The sequence below is a fragment of the Euleptes europaea genome, chromosome 1 (assembly GCF_029931775.1).
Source record: "Euleptes europaea isolate rEulEur1 chromosome 1, rEulEur1.hap1, whole genome shotgun sequence".
Lineage (NCBI taxonomy): Eukaryota > Metazoa > Chordata > Lepidosauria > Squamata > Sphaerodactylidae > Euleptes > Euleptes europaea.
In genome coordinates this window covers 132,687,289-132,703,481 of record NC_079312.1, presented here as the reverse complement: position 1 = coordinate 132,703,481, position 16,193 = coordinate 132,687,289, and the positions used below count along the sequence as shown (strand labels likewise).

The following is a 16,193-nucleotide window of genomic DNA, read 5'->3' as shown; positions in this document are numbered from 1 at the left end:
CCCGCCACGCTTAAACCAATGAGCCATGAGAACGGAACGGAGGAACGACAGGCCACTGGCATGACACGCCGGCCAATCGACAGTCGCCGGCACCGGAGGACCCGCCTCACCTCCGAGCGGAAGCCGGAAGTAGGGCCTAGGCTGCGGAAATAGGTCCGAGACGAAACAGCAAACTGCGGTCGGCCCTGCCTGGTTTTGAGAAGGGGAGCGCGATGGGGCGAGGCGGAGGAACTTTCGAACGGCTTCTAGGTACTGGATAAGAGGGAGGGAGCGAACGAAGGAGCCCCCGATGTAGCCCCTCCTGACCCGCCCCTTAACCTGCGACCTTCAGCCTAATTCCCTTCTGGGGGAGAAAAGGGGTCGAGGCCTCGTTTCCACCGCCACCCCCGCCCGATCCTGCATTTATTGGGGACAGTTATTGCATGGAAAAGATTCACTCCCCGTAGGTGCCTGAGCTTCTGTTTTTCGCTAGGTTCTCTTATCTCTGCCAACCAGTGGTGTCTTTGAAACTACTGTCCTTTCTTTTTCTCCCCGCCCCTCGAATAATGGTGAGCCTAACAGCTGTGATCCTCACTGATCTTATCTGCCAACGTGGCTGGAATTATCCTGCCAGCTGCTCCCCTAACTTCCCTCCAAATTAGGCATTTCTTTCAAACCTGCTCTCGTTGGCTCCCTATTGAATAAAGGTACATCTCTGAATCAGGGCTGTTATTTCTTTCGTTCCGCATGGAAACATTTCTCAGACTTCACTGACTTAGCTTGAGGACTAAAGAAAGATAACGAGATGGGGGGGGTAATCTGTTTACTGGCCAGAATATCTGTGCTTTTTCAGCTTTGTTGACCTCACTGTAATGCTAACACTCAAGCTCTGCAAAGTGACTAACAACCAGGAAGTCACAGAATAGGTACAGAAATCAGGGCTGAGTCAAGAGGAGGCGTGATTAAGTGCATTAAGGCAAACGTTAGCTAATAAAATATAAGAGATCTGTTGGCTGCTGTGGAGTGTAGACAGCTTTTTATTTCCTGAAAGTGAGGCTAAATGGGTTGGAGGGAGGATAGTTGGCTTGGTTAATATATGCATAACAATATCAACAAGAGCTTGTGGGGATGAATTTCCCTCTCCCACACTATTTCCCTTCTTTGAAAGCCTCCTGCCTTTCTCATCCACCAGCCTTTATCTTCTCCCTATCTTCATTTTTTTGCCTTTCTATTCCCCTGGCATCCTTTACCTGGGAAAACGATGATCCACTTTCATGGTTGTGGTTGCCAGGGTGGGCCCAGTTGCATGGTGGGGAACTTGTAAGGACTTGTAAATAGCACCTGTTTTCCCCGGTCTCATCACCCGCACACTATAAATTCTTTGACTTGGCAACCTCTATATCCTCAATCTTTTCTGGTTCCCACCTACCTTTCATGTACCTCTCCATCTTCAGCTATATTTATTATTTATTGACTTCATTTATAGCTCACCTTTCACCACAGTGGGGATTCAAAGCCTCTTACTTCATTCTTCTCTCCTACATTTTATCCTCAGAACAGCCCTATGAGCTGGGTCAGAGTGGGAGTGACAAATCCTGAGAAAGGGCCCTTCCCCCAACCTGCCCTGACTCTGCCCAAAAGGAGGGAGGTCGAGAGGAAGAGGCAGTCTGTCTGACCCTATCCCTCCCACCCAAAGGGGGGAGGAAGAGGTAGCCTGCCTAAACAACTGGCTAAGTGCTGCTTTCCTTGACTCAGGCGGGTCTAATACAGGCCAGATGCTGCCTCCCTCACCTCACACAGCTTTCAGCTGGGCCAACCAAGGCAATGCCCACTGCCTCACATAAAGCTTGGCTGACCACCACTGTCTACTTTGCCTGGCGTGGGGCTTGGTCGGGTGGGACATCAGTGTCTGCTTCGCCTCAAGTGGGCTGAGACAGGCACGGCCACCACCCCGCCTCTTGCACTGTCTCCTGCAGGCCAGGCTCTGTCTGCCCTGCCTCATCTGAGGTTGGCGGGGCACCACCTTACATGGGACTTGGGAGGGTCAGGCTCAGCCCTTCTGTCAGAGGGCTGGCCGGCCCACAGGAAACATCCAGGTGTGCTTTAATTGTGAGTCTTGGCCCTGCATGTGAGGTAAATTAGGGTGAGAATGTGTAACTGTCCCAAGGTCAACTAGTGAGCTTCCAGGACAGAATGGGAATTTGAGGTCCAAGTCTGAAACTCTAACCAATACACTACACTGGCTTTTGTGGGGTGACTGGTGTCAAACATTAGCAAGCAACCAAACTTAGGTGAGTCATGCAAGTCATGTGGGATCAAATCTCTGAGTAGTTCCTTCTCTGAGTAGTCCTCCCTCAAAGGCCAAAACAGCCCTGGACAGATCCTGCCTTTTACTGACAGAACCCAAGCTGTGGTTCCCTGGCAACAGCCACTGAGGGCATTTGTTTCTTAAAGTTACCGGTGCTCCTTTTATCATTTTGGGGTTTCAACCCCTCCATGTTTGTTTTTTGTTTCTTGTTTTTGTTTTTTTGGGACATTGTTCAGATTCATAGAAAGATCCGTCTTGTCCACTTACGGGCCAATCTTCAGATTTAGGTATGCTCAGATTTGGCCGACTGTGCTGTTAGAATACAGAAGTGGGAACCTGCAACAGCTTGTGGGGGGATATCATTTCCCCTTCCTCCACTATTTCTTCATTCCTTTCCCTGAAATGCCCCATAAACTCTCTTCTATTCCTGCTTCCTTCTGTCCTTCACACCCCAGCCAACCTACCTTTATTTGCCTCTCTTCGGCATCACCTCCCGCCCCCAGCAACATCTACCTAGGAAAACTAAAGCCCGGTTATGTGGTGCTGGCTGCTGGGCCAAGCCTATTTTGCATAGTAAGGAACCCTCAAGAACCTGTGGGGGGGACATATCACTTTCCCCTGTATCCCCCTCCTCACACTATTTCCCCTTTCCCTCCTCTTGGCAGTCCTCATATCCTCTCTCCTTTCCCTGCTTCATTTTCTCAGCCATTCACCAACCCACCTTTTATCTGCCTCCTATTTTCAGCTATATGTATTGTTTATTTACTTCATTTATACCTTTTTCCACAGTAGGAACCAAAGCAGGTTACATCATTTTCCTCTCCTTTTTATCCTCACAACAACCCTATGAGGTAGGTTAGGCTAAAAGTATGTGACTCACCCAACATCACCTAGTGAGCTTCCATGGCAGACTGGTCATTTGAACCTTGGTTTCCCAGACTCTACTCTGAAACTTGAACAGCTGCACCACACTGGCTTTCATAGGGTGGCTGCTGTTGAACAGTAGCAAGCAGCCTGGCCTAGGTGAGCCATGCAAGTCTGGGGTATCAAGTCACTCTCTGGTTGCTGCCAGGCCTGGTCCCAATAAGTCCTCCCTCAAAGGCCAAAACAATCCTGGAAAAGGTCCTGCCCCTCCCCCTGTCTTTTGCTGACAAACCAAGCCTAGAATTCACTGGTTGCCTAGCAGTGGTCACTGAGGGCTTCCATTTCTTAAAGCTGTAGATTCTCCTTCTGGGATTTTTTAACCCTTAATGTAATTTTAAAAAAATTCAGATTTTTCAAACTTGGGGTGTTTTTCAGGTTTATAGAAAGATATATCTTGTCTGTTCACAGTTAGGGTTAAAACCAGTCTCTGCTTTTAAGTATCCTCGGATTTGACCAACTTAACCGTTAGAATGTATGAATGATGATGGTGATGTACTTGCTGCTTTAGAATAATGTGAGCAAAAAAGAGTGTATAATCCATGTTGTTTTTTTCCAGTGGGGGGGTTACTTAAGGAAGGAAAAGGAGAGGCTAGGATAACAGGATGAATATGCACAAATGCAGTTACCAGTAATGAACCTTTATTCCAGTTATGGATGAAGAGTTAAGCCAAAGGCTTTATGAGTGCTTGGGAAAAGGGCATTCTGGCAATGGAGCCATTTGAGGGTGTAGATGATTGTTGAACAACAGAGAGATGATAGGACTGCAGGAGTTCTGTTTGAGGGAGAAACATCTGCTAAATTGCTAAAGCTTGGGAGACATACAGATGGCTGATTATCTAACAAAGGTGTTTTATTCATGGTCACTTAACCCTCCTTTATTCCCTGTTTCAGCCAGGATCAAATTTTTGGGTGTGCACGTTACCTCATTCCTTGGAAGCTCAACACTGCTTCAATGCAAAATGAACCCGGCTTTTCCCATTCCTCTTCTTGCCCGAATTAAACCGTTCCTCCTGGCTCATTGTGGAATCACTGAGCGAGCGTACAACTTTCTCGGGTTGAGTTTCGCCCCACCCTTTTCCAAACCCCTCTTCAAGGCAGCATGCAGATAGCCAATCAGGGGAAGCACAGAAGATTGGCTTCTCTAACAGCCAATCATGAAGCAGTGTGTAAAGCGGCAGGGATTCAAGTGCTTCCTGCTACCTCGGAGCTCTTTCTGAGCAAAAGAAAGGCTTTTTTAAAACGAGGCTTGGATTGCTCCCCCCTTCCTTCTTTCAGATTGCTCTGTTTTTTTGTTTTTAAAATGCTTTTTTATGCGGCAGTTGGGTTTGGGTAGAAGAAGATCTTCTCTCGCAAGGTCAGCCAATTACAGAGCAGCATTTAAAGGGATGGGACTTGATTTGAACTTGGGAGACTGCTTTTCTGTATTCATGCCTCCATTAGCACACAGTTTCGTCCCTGATCATTCCAGTCAATGCATACAGTTTCCCCCAACCCGGGTTACTTTGATCCTGTCTGAAATGGGGACTAAAGGAGGTTAAAGCGACCATGCATAAATGACCAAAATGGTCTTAGTTCTGAATAATCACTGTGGAGAACTGCAAGCAAATATCAAACAGGCCCAGTCATAGTTGCCCTGAACTCTTTGCAGCAAAGATACTTTTACTGCCTTCATCTCCAGAAGTCCTAATTATTATTTATATAAATGATTATTTCTGTCTTGCAGATAAAGCTACCAGTCAGCTTCTGTTAGAGACAGACTGGGAGTCCATCCTGCAGATCTGTGATATGATTCGTCAGGGGGACACCCAGTAAGTGCTGTAATCTACACCAGCCTTTGTGTTCTTCAGTTTTTGTCCATCAAGAACACTTTGTATTCACAGTTGTATCCTTGATAAAAGGCGGAAGGCTAGGAAGGTGTTATTTTTATGTTTACCACCGCCCAGTACAATAGGAGCCTGAGGGGCTGTGGTATGTCTAAGATTGTCCATGAAGTAAGGATTTGAATTGTTTTGTCTTAAATCTACTTCTCCAGTCATTATATCACAATGGCGCTCTATGAGACTAACCATACAAGTAGGCCTTCCAGATGGTGTCTGAAGGTATGTTTTGAGCAGCTGCAAGTTTAACTCCTTAACAGAAACAGGGTTAGCAGGCGAAGCGAGTGCTGCTATTCATGTCAGTTTATTACTGTTTTGAAATCTGGGAAATACCAACATTAACAGAAAAAAACTTAACACCAGCCAGCGTGGTGTAGTGGTTAAGAACAGTGATTTGGAGTGGAGAACTCTAATCAGGAGAAGTGGGTTTGATTCTCCACTCACATGAGCAGCGGATGCTAATCTAGGGAACCGGGTTGGTTTCCCCCTCCTCCACATGAAGCCAGCTGGGTGACCTTGGGCTAGTCACAGCTCTCTTAGAGCTCTCTCAGCCCCATGTACCTCACAGGGTGTCTGTTGTAGGGAGGGAAAGGGAAGGTGATTGTAAACCGGTTTGATTCTTCCTTCAGTGGTAGAGAAAGTCGGCATATAAAAACCAACTCTTCTAAAGATAAAATCTACCGTTCTAGATAGCTGGCTTTGGATATGGGATTGGAGAGTTTTTCTTCAGAAACTAGTTACAACAAAGAGGTTTCAGTTCAAGCACAGCTTCTAAGGCTAGAAACACTTTGTAGGAAAATGGATCATATTTTTTCTTTAATCACATGGCAGTTCCTGCATTTATATTCAACACCCATATGTGCAGAATATGCTTAGTAATGCAATATAACTAATGTTGACTAGTTTGTTGACTATTTTAGCCTAGAGCAGTGACAGGTCTGAGAACGTCATGTATAGCAGTTGGCTCTCTTCCCTCCTTCACAGAGTTTGCACCTGTTGTGAATGTTGATGTTCTCTGGAACAGTTTACAAATGATAGCTGGCTTTCACTGCAGGCTCACTATAGGTTAAGCTGTGTTCTGTCTGCTTTTTATTGTTTAGGGCTAAATACGCTGTGGGCGCAATAAAGAAGAAGGTCAATGACAAGAATCCTCATGTGGCTCTGTATGCACTCGAGGTAATCTGAAGGCATACTGCCTCTATTGATTATAGTCACTCTTACTTGGCATCTGGGAAAATTGGCTTTCCCCCCATTCTTGTAGCAAGTGCAGCCAGCACACTTAAAGAAGAACTAGGTCTTATGCTTCTGCTATTCTTTGGAATAAATTCCTTGCGCTATGGCCAGGGACTCTGCATGTTCTTGCATATTTTCTTTGTAGGTTTTGGAATCTGTGGTAAAGAACTGTGGTCAGACGGTCCATGACGAAATGGCTAACAAACAGACCATGGAGGAGCTGAAGGAATTGCTAAAGGTAATAATGTTTTGGCCATTTTTCCTTTAAAAGGTATTAGAAGAAGCTTCAGGAGAATAAAAAACAGCCTTGAACATCATGTGTCTAATTCCCAAGCTGGTTCCAGCATGTAGATCAAAAAATCTGCACAGTGGTGTCATTTGTGAGTTGCTAGATAGCTCTTTGGTAAGGCAGCATGGTATAGTCCGATCGTGTCAAATCTCGGAAGCTAAGCAGGGTCGGTACTTGGAAGGGAGACCTCCAAGGAAGACTCTACAGAGGAAGGCAATGGCAAACCACCTCTGCTTAACCACTTGCCTTGAAAACCCCACCAGGGGTTGCTAAAGGTTGGCTGCGACTTGATTTCACTTTACACACCCACAGGCAGCTCTGTATTACATCTCTGGCCAGCTGATGTATGGAGCTTGCAACTGAAGGAGCACCTGTACTTTCAGCTCCAAGCTCCCCCCGTTTCAGCTGGTTGGCAGAAAAAGGGGGGGGCTTGGGGTCGACAGCACATCCAATTATGCTGCCCGCCCCCTTTTCCTCGGGCGGGGGGTGGAGTCCCCGTCTTTGGAGGTCTTTAAGCAGAGGTTGGATGGCCATCTGTCGGGAGTGCTTTGATTGTGGGATCCTGCATGGCAGGGGGTTGGATGGTCCTCATGGTCTCTTCCAACACTATTACAAAAAATGAAGTGTGCTCTTTGATAACAGTCAAGTAAGTCCAGCAAAAATATCCAGCTGCTTCAGATGATTTAAAAGTGCTGGTCCTGGTGTATACAAAAGGAATATAATTCATGTGAATGGTATTCCTCGCATCTGACTTGGGATAGTTTTAATCTTCTATTTTTATTTTTGCTACTAATATTTCAACTGCCTGAGTAAATCCTGTGTTGACTCACAATAATCTTCATTCATATGTTCTCTCAGTCATCCCCAAAGAATTACCTCCTGGAAAAAGAGTTCTGTGCCCAGTGGTTATGTAGATATTATTCATCATTTCTACCCAGCACATTCAGGTTTTGATTCCCCACCAGCAGATATGCAGATAGTTTGCACTGTTTTCATTCTGTGTTCAACAAATATTAGAACTCTCAGTTTGGTTTAGCCTAATTGGTACTCGATACCGAGAAATAATCTTTGTATGTATATTTTATTTATGTACTGATCTTATGAAGACAAAACCATTCTTCATGGGTAGTAATTTAATATAAATTTTCTTCCCGTGGTTTTACTTCTTGGTCCATCTAAAGGTGAAGTCAGTTCTTGAGCCTACTAGGCAGAGGACCATTAAGAGGAAGCACGGGAGGGGGATACGCTCCCACCCCTCATCAGTAACTCAAAGAGATGCTAATTGACAAGAAAAGTCATTTAAATAAAAAGAAACCAAAGTCTTGATCAGTATACCTTTGGCTACATTCATCTTTTGTGCTACATTTGGCTATCTATATGGTCTTAGATTCTGATGAGGTAAGAACAGTGTTTTCAGGCCCTGAAATACCTCTTAGGTCAAACTTTAAGTTCTTCCCCAGTGAGAATAGATTTGAGTAGAAAATCCTGTCTTGGCTGCTACTAAACATTTAATATAGAGACATGGGAGGGTTCTAGCACAACATGGAATGGGAGACAATTCTGAATATTATTTTCCGAATAGGCATTATTTATGTGGTCATCTTGAAGGCTGTAGGTTACTTTGCTCCCGCTGGGCCTAGTGCCTGATCCTGATTGTTCCCATTTCTACAGAGACAAGTTGAGGCCAATGTTCGGAATAAAATCCTCTACCTGATCCAAGCGTGGGCTCATGCCTTCCGCAATGAGCCCAAGTACAAGGTGGTGCAGGACACCTATCAGATCATGAAGGTGGAAGGTAAGGAATGATGGAGGTTCCTCTGTTGTGTGGGTGGGACACATAACAGGCTGCTGATGTCTGGCTAGGGATTATGAGGAAGAACCAGAAGAGCTTCTTCTCCGTGGAGTTGTTGTGGTGTGTGTGTGTGTGTGTGTGTTAATTTTAGTTGCTGTATTTTCCAGTAGCTGTGGTGGTAACTGCCTCACTTCTTGGGCCTTCTGCTGAGCTTGCAAATTAGCAGCCAGTCCCTTAATGACCAGTGTGGGAAATGCTGATGCATCACATTATGTTGTTGTTCTAAGCATGATGGGTAGAGTGGTAGACAGAATAAAGGGAGCGCACATAATTTTGTTGCATTTTGTTTCACAGGCTATTATTATTTACTTGCTAAAGAATAAGCCCCAAAGGAGCAATCGCTGCCACTTGATTAGAAGGAAGCCATTTGCAACCTTACAGTGTTGTATATTATGTTGTGGGTCAAATGTCCCATTATATTGTATTCTAGAGGGCTCTCTGGGCTATGCCAGGCATCTTAATCCCATCTCACTAGTATAATGCAATGTCACACTAAGTTTGGTTAGAAAAGCGAGAGATTGGGTAGGTTAATTGTTTGCATTTATTTGACAACGGAAGGAAAGCTAGGGATAGAACTTGTACAACTGACCTGATAGAATGCACAAGCTATAATGGTTCCAGTTCAGAACGACAATGTTACTTTTGCAGGTCATGTTTTTCCAGAATTCAAGGAAAGTGATGCAATGTTTGCAGCAGAAAGGGTGAGTGTTGGAGTCGGGGAGGGGAAGATCCTATAAAGGGAAATTACTTGGATTTTTCGAGTAGTAATTATGATCTGTCAGTACTGTTTTCGATACTGTATTTCTTTGGGGGGATTGCAAGTGTTCCAGCTGAACTATCCCCCCCCCACCGAGACACATTGACTGAAGCAGCAGATGGCAATATCAAGTATCATGTTGCATCTGCATCATTGGAACTGTGAAATGGGGCACAAGAGAACTGTTCATTTCCCTCCTAACCCCTTTCCCTCTCCATCACCAATTACTTTACAGCTCCCATGGGTTATTCTACTCCTGCAGTCATTATTTACTGGCACACAGCAGAATAGCCTACTCCCTTCTTCAGTGTCTACAACTTCTGGGACAAAATTACAGATCAGGAAAATCCTTTGGTTTTTAACTGTCCCTTTAATTCTACACATCGAGCTAATATGTGCAGTTCCCTCATCTCTATTACCTGTCCACAGCTATGATCTGTGATGGTTGTTTTGTCACCCCAATTGCTGCTCTGTTTCTGCATGGCAGGCTCCGGACTGGGTGGATGCAGAGGAGTGTCACCGTTGCCGAGTCCAGTTTGGAGTGGTGACCCGCAAGGTGGGTGGTGTCGCTCCCTGTCCCATTCCTGGGCACCCTTTGCTGGGATGACATGGCAAAGGCCGTGTTGGGGCAGCAGGAGGGTACAGAAGCCATAAGCCTGTTCTTTCTCTAGCCTGATCGGCTGCCCCTTTGACTTGTCTGCTGTCTTCACAGCATCACTGCCGGGCATGTGGGCAGATCTTTTGTGGAAAGTGCTCATCCAAGTACTCTACCATTCCCAAGTTTGGCATAGAGAAGGAGGTGCGGGTGTGTGAGCCCTGTTACGAGCATCTCAACAAGTGAGTACTGGGGCTTGGCTAATAGAGAGGGATCTTGGTACTGAACTTGTGGGAAAGGTGATACGTTGGCATTCTTCTTTTGTACTTCTCTCTTAATTGTCTAGCCCAACCTCCCTCAGAATACTTGGCGTGTAACAAATCACCAAGGGCCCCTATTTAGGAGCTGTTGAGCATTTCTTTCCCACCACCCCTATCCACGGTGGGATAAGGAAGCCAGCAGTTGAGCTCTGGTCACAGCCTTGGGGCCTCTCTGTCTCCCCACGTAGAAAAGCTGAAGGGAAAGGAACTGGCACCACAGAGCTCCCCCCTGAGTACTTGACCAGCCCCCTTTCTCAGCAATCTCAGGTAAGCACAGAGCTGCGCCCTGAGTCCTTGACCAGCCCTCTTTCACAGCAATCTCAGGTAAGCCCTTGGCTATGTTGGATACATGTGGGATTCTTTGATTTGACCAGTCAGTTCCTCTTCCTGGTTTGTGTTGATTTGCTGCTTGTTCTGCCCCACAGCTGCCCCCAAAGCGGGATGAGACCGCCCTGCAGGAGGAGGAGGAGCTCCAGCTGGCAATTGCATTATCCCAGTCAGAAGCAGAGGAGAAGGAGAGGATGGTTTGTGTTGGGGGGATAACGGGGGGATCCCATGCCATGGATGCACATGAATCTTTTTGGCTGCTTAGAACATTTCTGGGGCTGAATCTTAGAGTGGGGTTCTGTAAATGAGGATCCATTGCTTGTAACTGACCCAGAAACTGATTCCAGGAAACGTGTTTTAAAGAAAGGTCATTAATCATAATTGTGTTCAAATAATTAAAATGTTATACTGGTTTTTGAATTTGGTTGCCTAATTGAAATAATAAAGGTCTTATGAAATCAGGATGAACCTAATTTCACTCTAATTGCAAACCTGCCTCTGCCACTTGCATTGTAATGAGATGCACAACCATGCAGAGTAAGTGTTGCTGCAGCTATAACAAGGCCTAGCTTAATGCTCTTGCCCATCTCCACTCCATCCATGTTCCTGTCTAGATGTGGCAGGCTGGGGCATCAAAACCCACTCCCGTAACCTCTTGTGCTTTCTTCTTCAGAGGCAGAAAACTACATATTCCACGTACCCCAAGGCTGAGCCAACACCCATCACTTCATCTGCCCCTCCAGTCAGTACCCTCTATTCCTCACCTGTGGTAAGTGTCCACCCAGCTGGAGAGATTTGGCAGCAAGAAAATGTTTCTTCCCAGCAAGTTTCTCGCACTTGCTGGCTACAGCCTGGAAGCCATACAGATCAGCAAGCTCCCTGCTGTGGTTCAAACGTTTCTCCCATCACTCATAAAAATTCTGTGGTGCTTTGGCAAGTCTTGTTTGGGGCCATTTAGGGGATGAGGGGGTGGCTTCCCATTGCTTTAATTCCACAAGCAGCTCCCTTTACCATTCAGCCTTCCCATGCTTTCAGGCTTGGAAGAAAGAATCGTGCTATCTCCTGTTGCCACTATTTCTTTGCTGATGGCTCCTAATGAGATGTGGGGAGGGCTTGATTTTTTGCAATTGTAGTGAATTCCATGTGTGTCATTTCAGAACTCCTCTGCTCCTCTGGCTGAGGACATTGACCCGGAGGTAAGGTCTCAGCCCCCTAAACCAGTTTACAGCTGGTCTTAGAGAGGTTCTGGCATCTGAGTTGTCTTCTCTTTCCCAATATTTCCCGACAGTTGGCTCGTTATCTGAACCGCAACTACTGGGAAAAGAAGCAGGAAGAGGTCCGCAAGAGTCCCACCCCATCAGCCCCACTCTCCATGGGGGAGCCAGTTGCCCAGACCACTGAAATCCAACCTGCTCCACTCAGCGTGGTGGAAGTAAGTAACAGCCTTCTCATCCACTATATTACTGGGTTTTGCTCGGTAAAGAGAAAGTAGGCCTGGCTGCTTCTTTTTTTGAAGTGATGCCTCATTTTATTGTATCCCAAACTGGCCCCCAAAGTTTTAGGCATACCAAGTTAATTGTTCTGCTCCCCTGGGGTTGGGATTTCTGCCTTTATAGGCAACGCATCCATTGAACAGTCAAGGCAATGGGAAAGAGTGGCGACATTAGCTAGGCAGAAACCACTTGGAAGAAGTTTTATACCAGAATTGCAGCCTGAGTTGAGATAGGAATTGAGGCTCCCGGTTGATGGTCTCCTGTCTCTCCACAGCAGCAGTATCAAAACGGCGAAACCGACGAGAGCCACGAGCAGTTCCTTAAGGCCCTCCAGAATGCCGTCACCACCTTTGTCAACCGCATGAAAAGCAACCACCTGCGGGGCCGGAGCATCACCAATGACTCAGCAGTGCTCTCGCTCTTTCAGTCCATCAACAGCATGCACCCCCAGCTCCTGGAGCTGCTCAACCAGTTGGACGAGCGTCGCTGTATGTCACTAGGGCCTCAGTCGGCACTACAGACAGGAGGGTTGTAGCAGGACTGGGATCCCCTCTCTCCCCACATAGAATCACGGGAGGCTGATCAGCTTTCTTGTGTGCTTCCAATGGCATTGAGTACCTGGTGCTGTTTTTTAGAGCTTGGATGGGAGGGGGAGGTGGTTTGGCACCTTCTGCCCTTGCCAGCCTTTCTGTCTGTTCCTGTAAGAGCTACAGATCTGTGGATCCAAATTTGGTCTTAAATCCTAAGGGGAAATGTGGGTACAACGGGAGCATGAACAGGAACCCTGACCACAGTCTTCCCCACCAGTGTACTATGAGGGACTCCAAGATAAACTTGCCCAGATCCGGGATGCACGGGGAGCCCTGAATGCCCTGCGAGAGGAGCACAGAGAAAAGCTGCGCCGTGCGGCCGAAGAGGCGGAGCGTCAGCGGCAGATCCAGCTAGCCCAGAAGCTGGAGATCATGCGGCAGAAGAAACAGGTAAGGCCCGTGCATGTGCCGAGGCAAACTAGTGTCAAGATTGGGTTTGTCATTCTTTGTAAAATGGTTGGCGAGCGGCAGGGCCTAAAAGAGCTTTTAAGGCATGGCGGCTGTGGTGGCTGATACAGTGTGTCCTTCTACCACATGCAGGAATACCTGGAGATGCAACGGCAGCTGGCCATCCAGCGCCTTCAGGAGCAGGAAAAGGAGCGCCAGCTACGGCTGGAGCAGCAAAAGCAAACGATCCAGATGAGGGCACAGATGCCTGCTTTCTCTCTGCCTTATGCTCAGGTATGAGGGATGGAGAGGCCCGGGATAACTCTCCTCCTTTCCCTGCCTGCTTATTATACTGATGCAATAATGTGTAAAGGAGTAACTGCAGTGATATAATGAGAAGTGTAGTTTGGGTGGGATGTCTCGGACAGAGGATGGAAACTCTCCCAGATTTATCTTCAGCAGGCCATACTGGGAATCCTTTGGGATCAAAAGGTGAGATAGAAATGAAGTGGCCAAGTTGGCACCCCTCTCTAACGATATTAAATATAAACTATATTAAATGGCACCATCATTAGTTGAATTCTTATATAAATTTTACCGTATTGTTTTAGATGGTATTTATATTATCGCCTGGTAAGGTTTCATATATTGTGAGCCGCCCTGAGCCCCGTGTAGGCTGGGAAAGGGCGGGATAAAACTCTAATTAAAAAAACAATTAAAAAAAATTAACGAGGCCGCTTGCTGTCCCTTTTAGCTCCAGGCCATGCCTGCTGCTGGCGGGGTGATCTACCAGCCATCGGGCCCCACAAACTTCCCAGGCACTTTCAGCCCCGCAGGCTCTGTGGAAGGGTCCCCTATGCACACGGTGTACATGAGCCAGCCAGCCCAGGGCAACACGGGGCCCTACACTGCGATGCCCATGGCAGGAACAGGTGAGTCAGCTGGGAGGGAAGGGCTGCGCAGGTTCAGCCAAAGCTCCTAAACCCAGGCTGGTGGGTCGGATGTTCAGCTGTGGGGTGTGAGTGTGTGGTTAAGCTCTAGTTTTCTCACTCTGTACCCTTGTTTCAGATCCCAACATGGTGAGCACCTACATGTACCCAGCAGGCACGAATAATGCACAAACCGCTCCGCAGGGGCAGGCTGTGCCCGCCACGAATCCTGCCTATTCCTCCTACCAGCCTACACCAACCCAGGGCTATCAGGCAAGTTTGCCCAGAGCTTCACTTCTGCCCCAGAGCAGGAGCTTTACCCCCACGCCCTGGCACTATGTAAGCTGTTGTGGAAGGCGGGGGTGGGGAAGAGTACTAATTTTGCTGGCTTGTAAGAAGTCAAAGGTCCTGTCCTGACACATTGTCTGGCCTGCGAGTTAAGTCATGTCCATACTGTCCTGGGAAATTGGAGGGACCTGCAGTTTCTCTGCTGCCAAGCCGCTGCTCCGTCACAGATTCTGCATTCTTGCCTATTCCTGTCTTCTCCGCCTTGCAGAACGCAGCTGCCCCCTCACAGACCCAGGCGATTCCTGCCATGACTCAGGCTCCACAGTCTGGTGGCGCAATCGGTTACATGGGCAGTCAGTCTGTCTCCATGGGCTACCAGCCCTACAACATGCAGGTAAGAAAGTCGTTCATACTGCTGTGCCATTTGCTTTCTCTGCTGTGCAGTGTGGGCATGAGGGTGACTGGCAGAAGGGGGTGAGTGGGCAGTTTCTTACTGCGGTTGTATAGAGGTAGGGAAATCTCACCTGGTATTAAAGCTGCTTGCAGTAGCGGGGGGCTCTTGGACTGATATCAGCTGTACTTCCCCTCCCCTCTCTTCCTGGCAGAACCTCATGTCAACCCTTCCTGGCCAGGATCCCGCTTTGAGTAATCTGCCACCCCAGCAGCCTTATTTATCAGGCCAGCAACCGATGTATCAGCAGGTGAGTCCTGACACTGAGGAAGTACTCCATTCAGGGCTGGGGGGGGTTGCCCTGAATTCCTCAGTGGAACAGGCTTCCTCGGGAGGTGGCGGGCTCTTCTTCTTTGGAGGTTTTTAAGTGGAAACTGGGTGGCCATCTGACAGCAATGCTGATTCTGTGAACTTAGGCAGATCATGAGAGGGAGGGCAGGAAGGGTTGTGTCAGTGTTTGGCTCTCGTGGCCCTTTTTTACATGTGCAGGGCAATACTTTTGGGGCACTTTGGGGCCAGGAAGCAATTTTCTGCCAAGCCAGATTGGCCAGGGATCCTGGAGGGTTTTTTTTTGGCCATCTTCTGGGCATGGAGTCGGGTCACTGGGGTGTGGGGGGGAGATAATTGTGACTTTTCTGCATTGTGCAGGGGTTGGACTAGATGACCCTGGCGGTCCCTTTTAACTTTATGGTTCTGTGATTTCTACATAATTCCTGTCAACCAACTCTGAGGGCTGAGAGATCAGGGAGGAACCTTTTGCTTACAGTAAAGTTTGTGTGGGAACAAACTTTTGGGCATGGGATGTTTTTTGGGCATGGCCTATATGCTAACCTCTGTGGTTGTCTCCTTGCAGATGGCGCCCCCTGGAGGACCTCCCCAGCAGCAGCCCCCTCCCCAGCAGGCTCCAGCCCAAGTGCAACAGGCACAGGGGGGCAGTGGAGAGGCTCAGCTCATTTCCTTTGACTAACCTCTCATCTTAAAAGGAAGAGGAGGGGTGGGTTTCTAAGACATTGAACACTACTATCTCTTGGTCACTGCTGTACTTGCTACACCATGGCTGTTACCTTGCACCCTTCCCTTAGGGGAATGGAGAACTGAGCCTCTGTTGTTAGGTAGTCTCCCACTGGCTACCTCCCCATCCCCACACACCCGTTTCCACCTCCATCCCTGTCTGTGATGCTACTTATGAGCCTTCTTGGCAGGGCCGGAGCCAGGGCCAGCGGTGTTCGGATTTCCTTTGGGGCTTCTCTTTGGTTGGAAAGTGATGGTGGCCCCCCCAGACTCACCTAGCTTCCCTGGAGCCTGTGTAGCAGACTAGTTTTTCAAGCCACTCGCTCCTGTGTGCACTACTACCAAGCCAGAGAGCTTCCATTTCTTCTGGGACTACAACGTTTAAGCATGCTCCAAAGCCTGAGTAAATGGGGTCCAACCCGCAGCATGGCCTGCATCTCCCCCCCCCCCCTTAGTGCCCTGTATGGTTGTATCTTGCCAATCAAGTGGCCTTCACTTTAACTACTCCCCCAACCCCCATGAACTCCGAACCCTCCATGTTGCCCATAATACGTTAACAAATCTATACATCCTCCCCCACCCC

General features: G+C 47.7%; 1 protein-coding gene across 1 annotated transcript; it reads left to right on the top strand.

The window, feature by feature from the left end:
* Nucleotides 1–158: 158 nt before the first annotated feature.
* Nucleotides 159–15,735, top strand: HGS (hepatocyte growth factor-regulated tyrosine kinase substrate). Its single transcript, XM_056867339.1, has 21 exons — nt 159–249; nt 4,935–5,019; nt 6,189–6,264; nt 6,467–6,559; nt 8,282–8,405; nt 9,111–9,163; nt 9,707–9,775; nt 9,932–10,056; nt 10,323–10,401; nt 10,560–10,658; nt 11,135–11,230; nt 11,619–11,657; nt 11,750–11,893; nt 12,229–12,442; nt 12,762–12,934; nt 13,085–13,225; nt 13,686–13,863; nt 14,000–14,133; nt 14,417–14,542; nt 14,754–14,849; nt 15,453–15,735. The coding sequence occupies exons 1-21, from the start codon at nt 213–215 to the stop codon at nt 15,564–15,566; spliced, it is 2,295 nt and encodes a 764-aa protein (XP_056723317.1). The 5' UTR covers nt 159–212; the 3' UTR covers nt 15,567–15,735.
* Nucleotides 15,736–16,193: the final 458 nt, after the last annotated feature.

Excerpts from the sequence above, each read along its gene's own strand:
- HGS (XM_056867339.1), top strand. The coding sequence starts at position 213 with ATGGGGCGAGGCGGAGGAACTTTCGAACGGCTTCTAG. Across the intron at positions 5,020-6,188 it reads ATTCGTCAGGGGGACACCCA|GGCTAAATACGCTGTGGGCG; the intron begins GTAAGTGCTGTA and ends TTTATTGTTTAG. Across the intron at positions 13,226-13,685 it reads TCTCTCTGCCTTATGCTCAG|CTCCAGGCCATGCCTGCTGC; the intron begins GTATGAGGGATG and ends TGTCCCTTTTAG.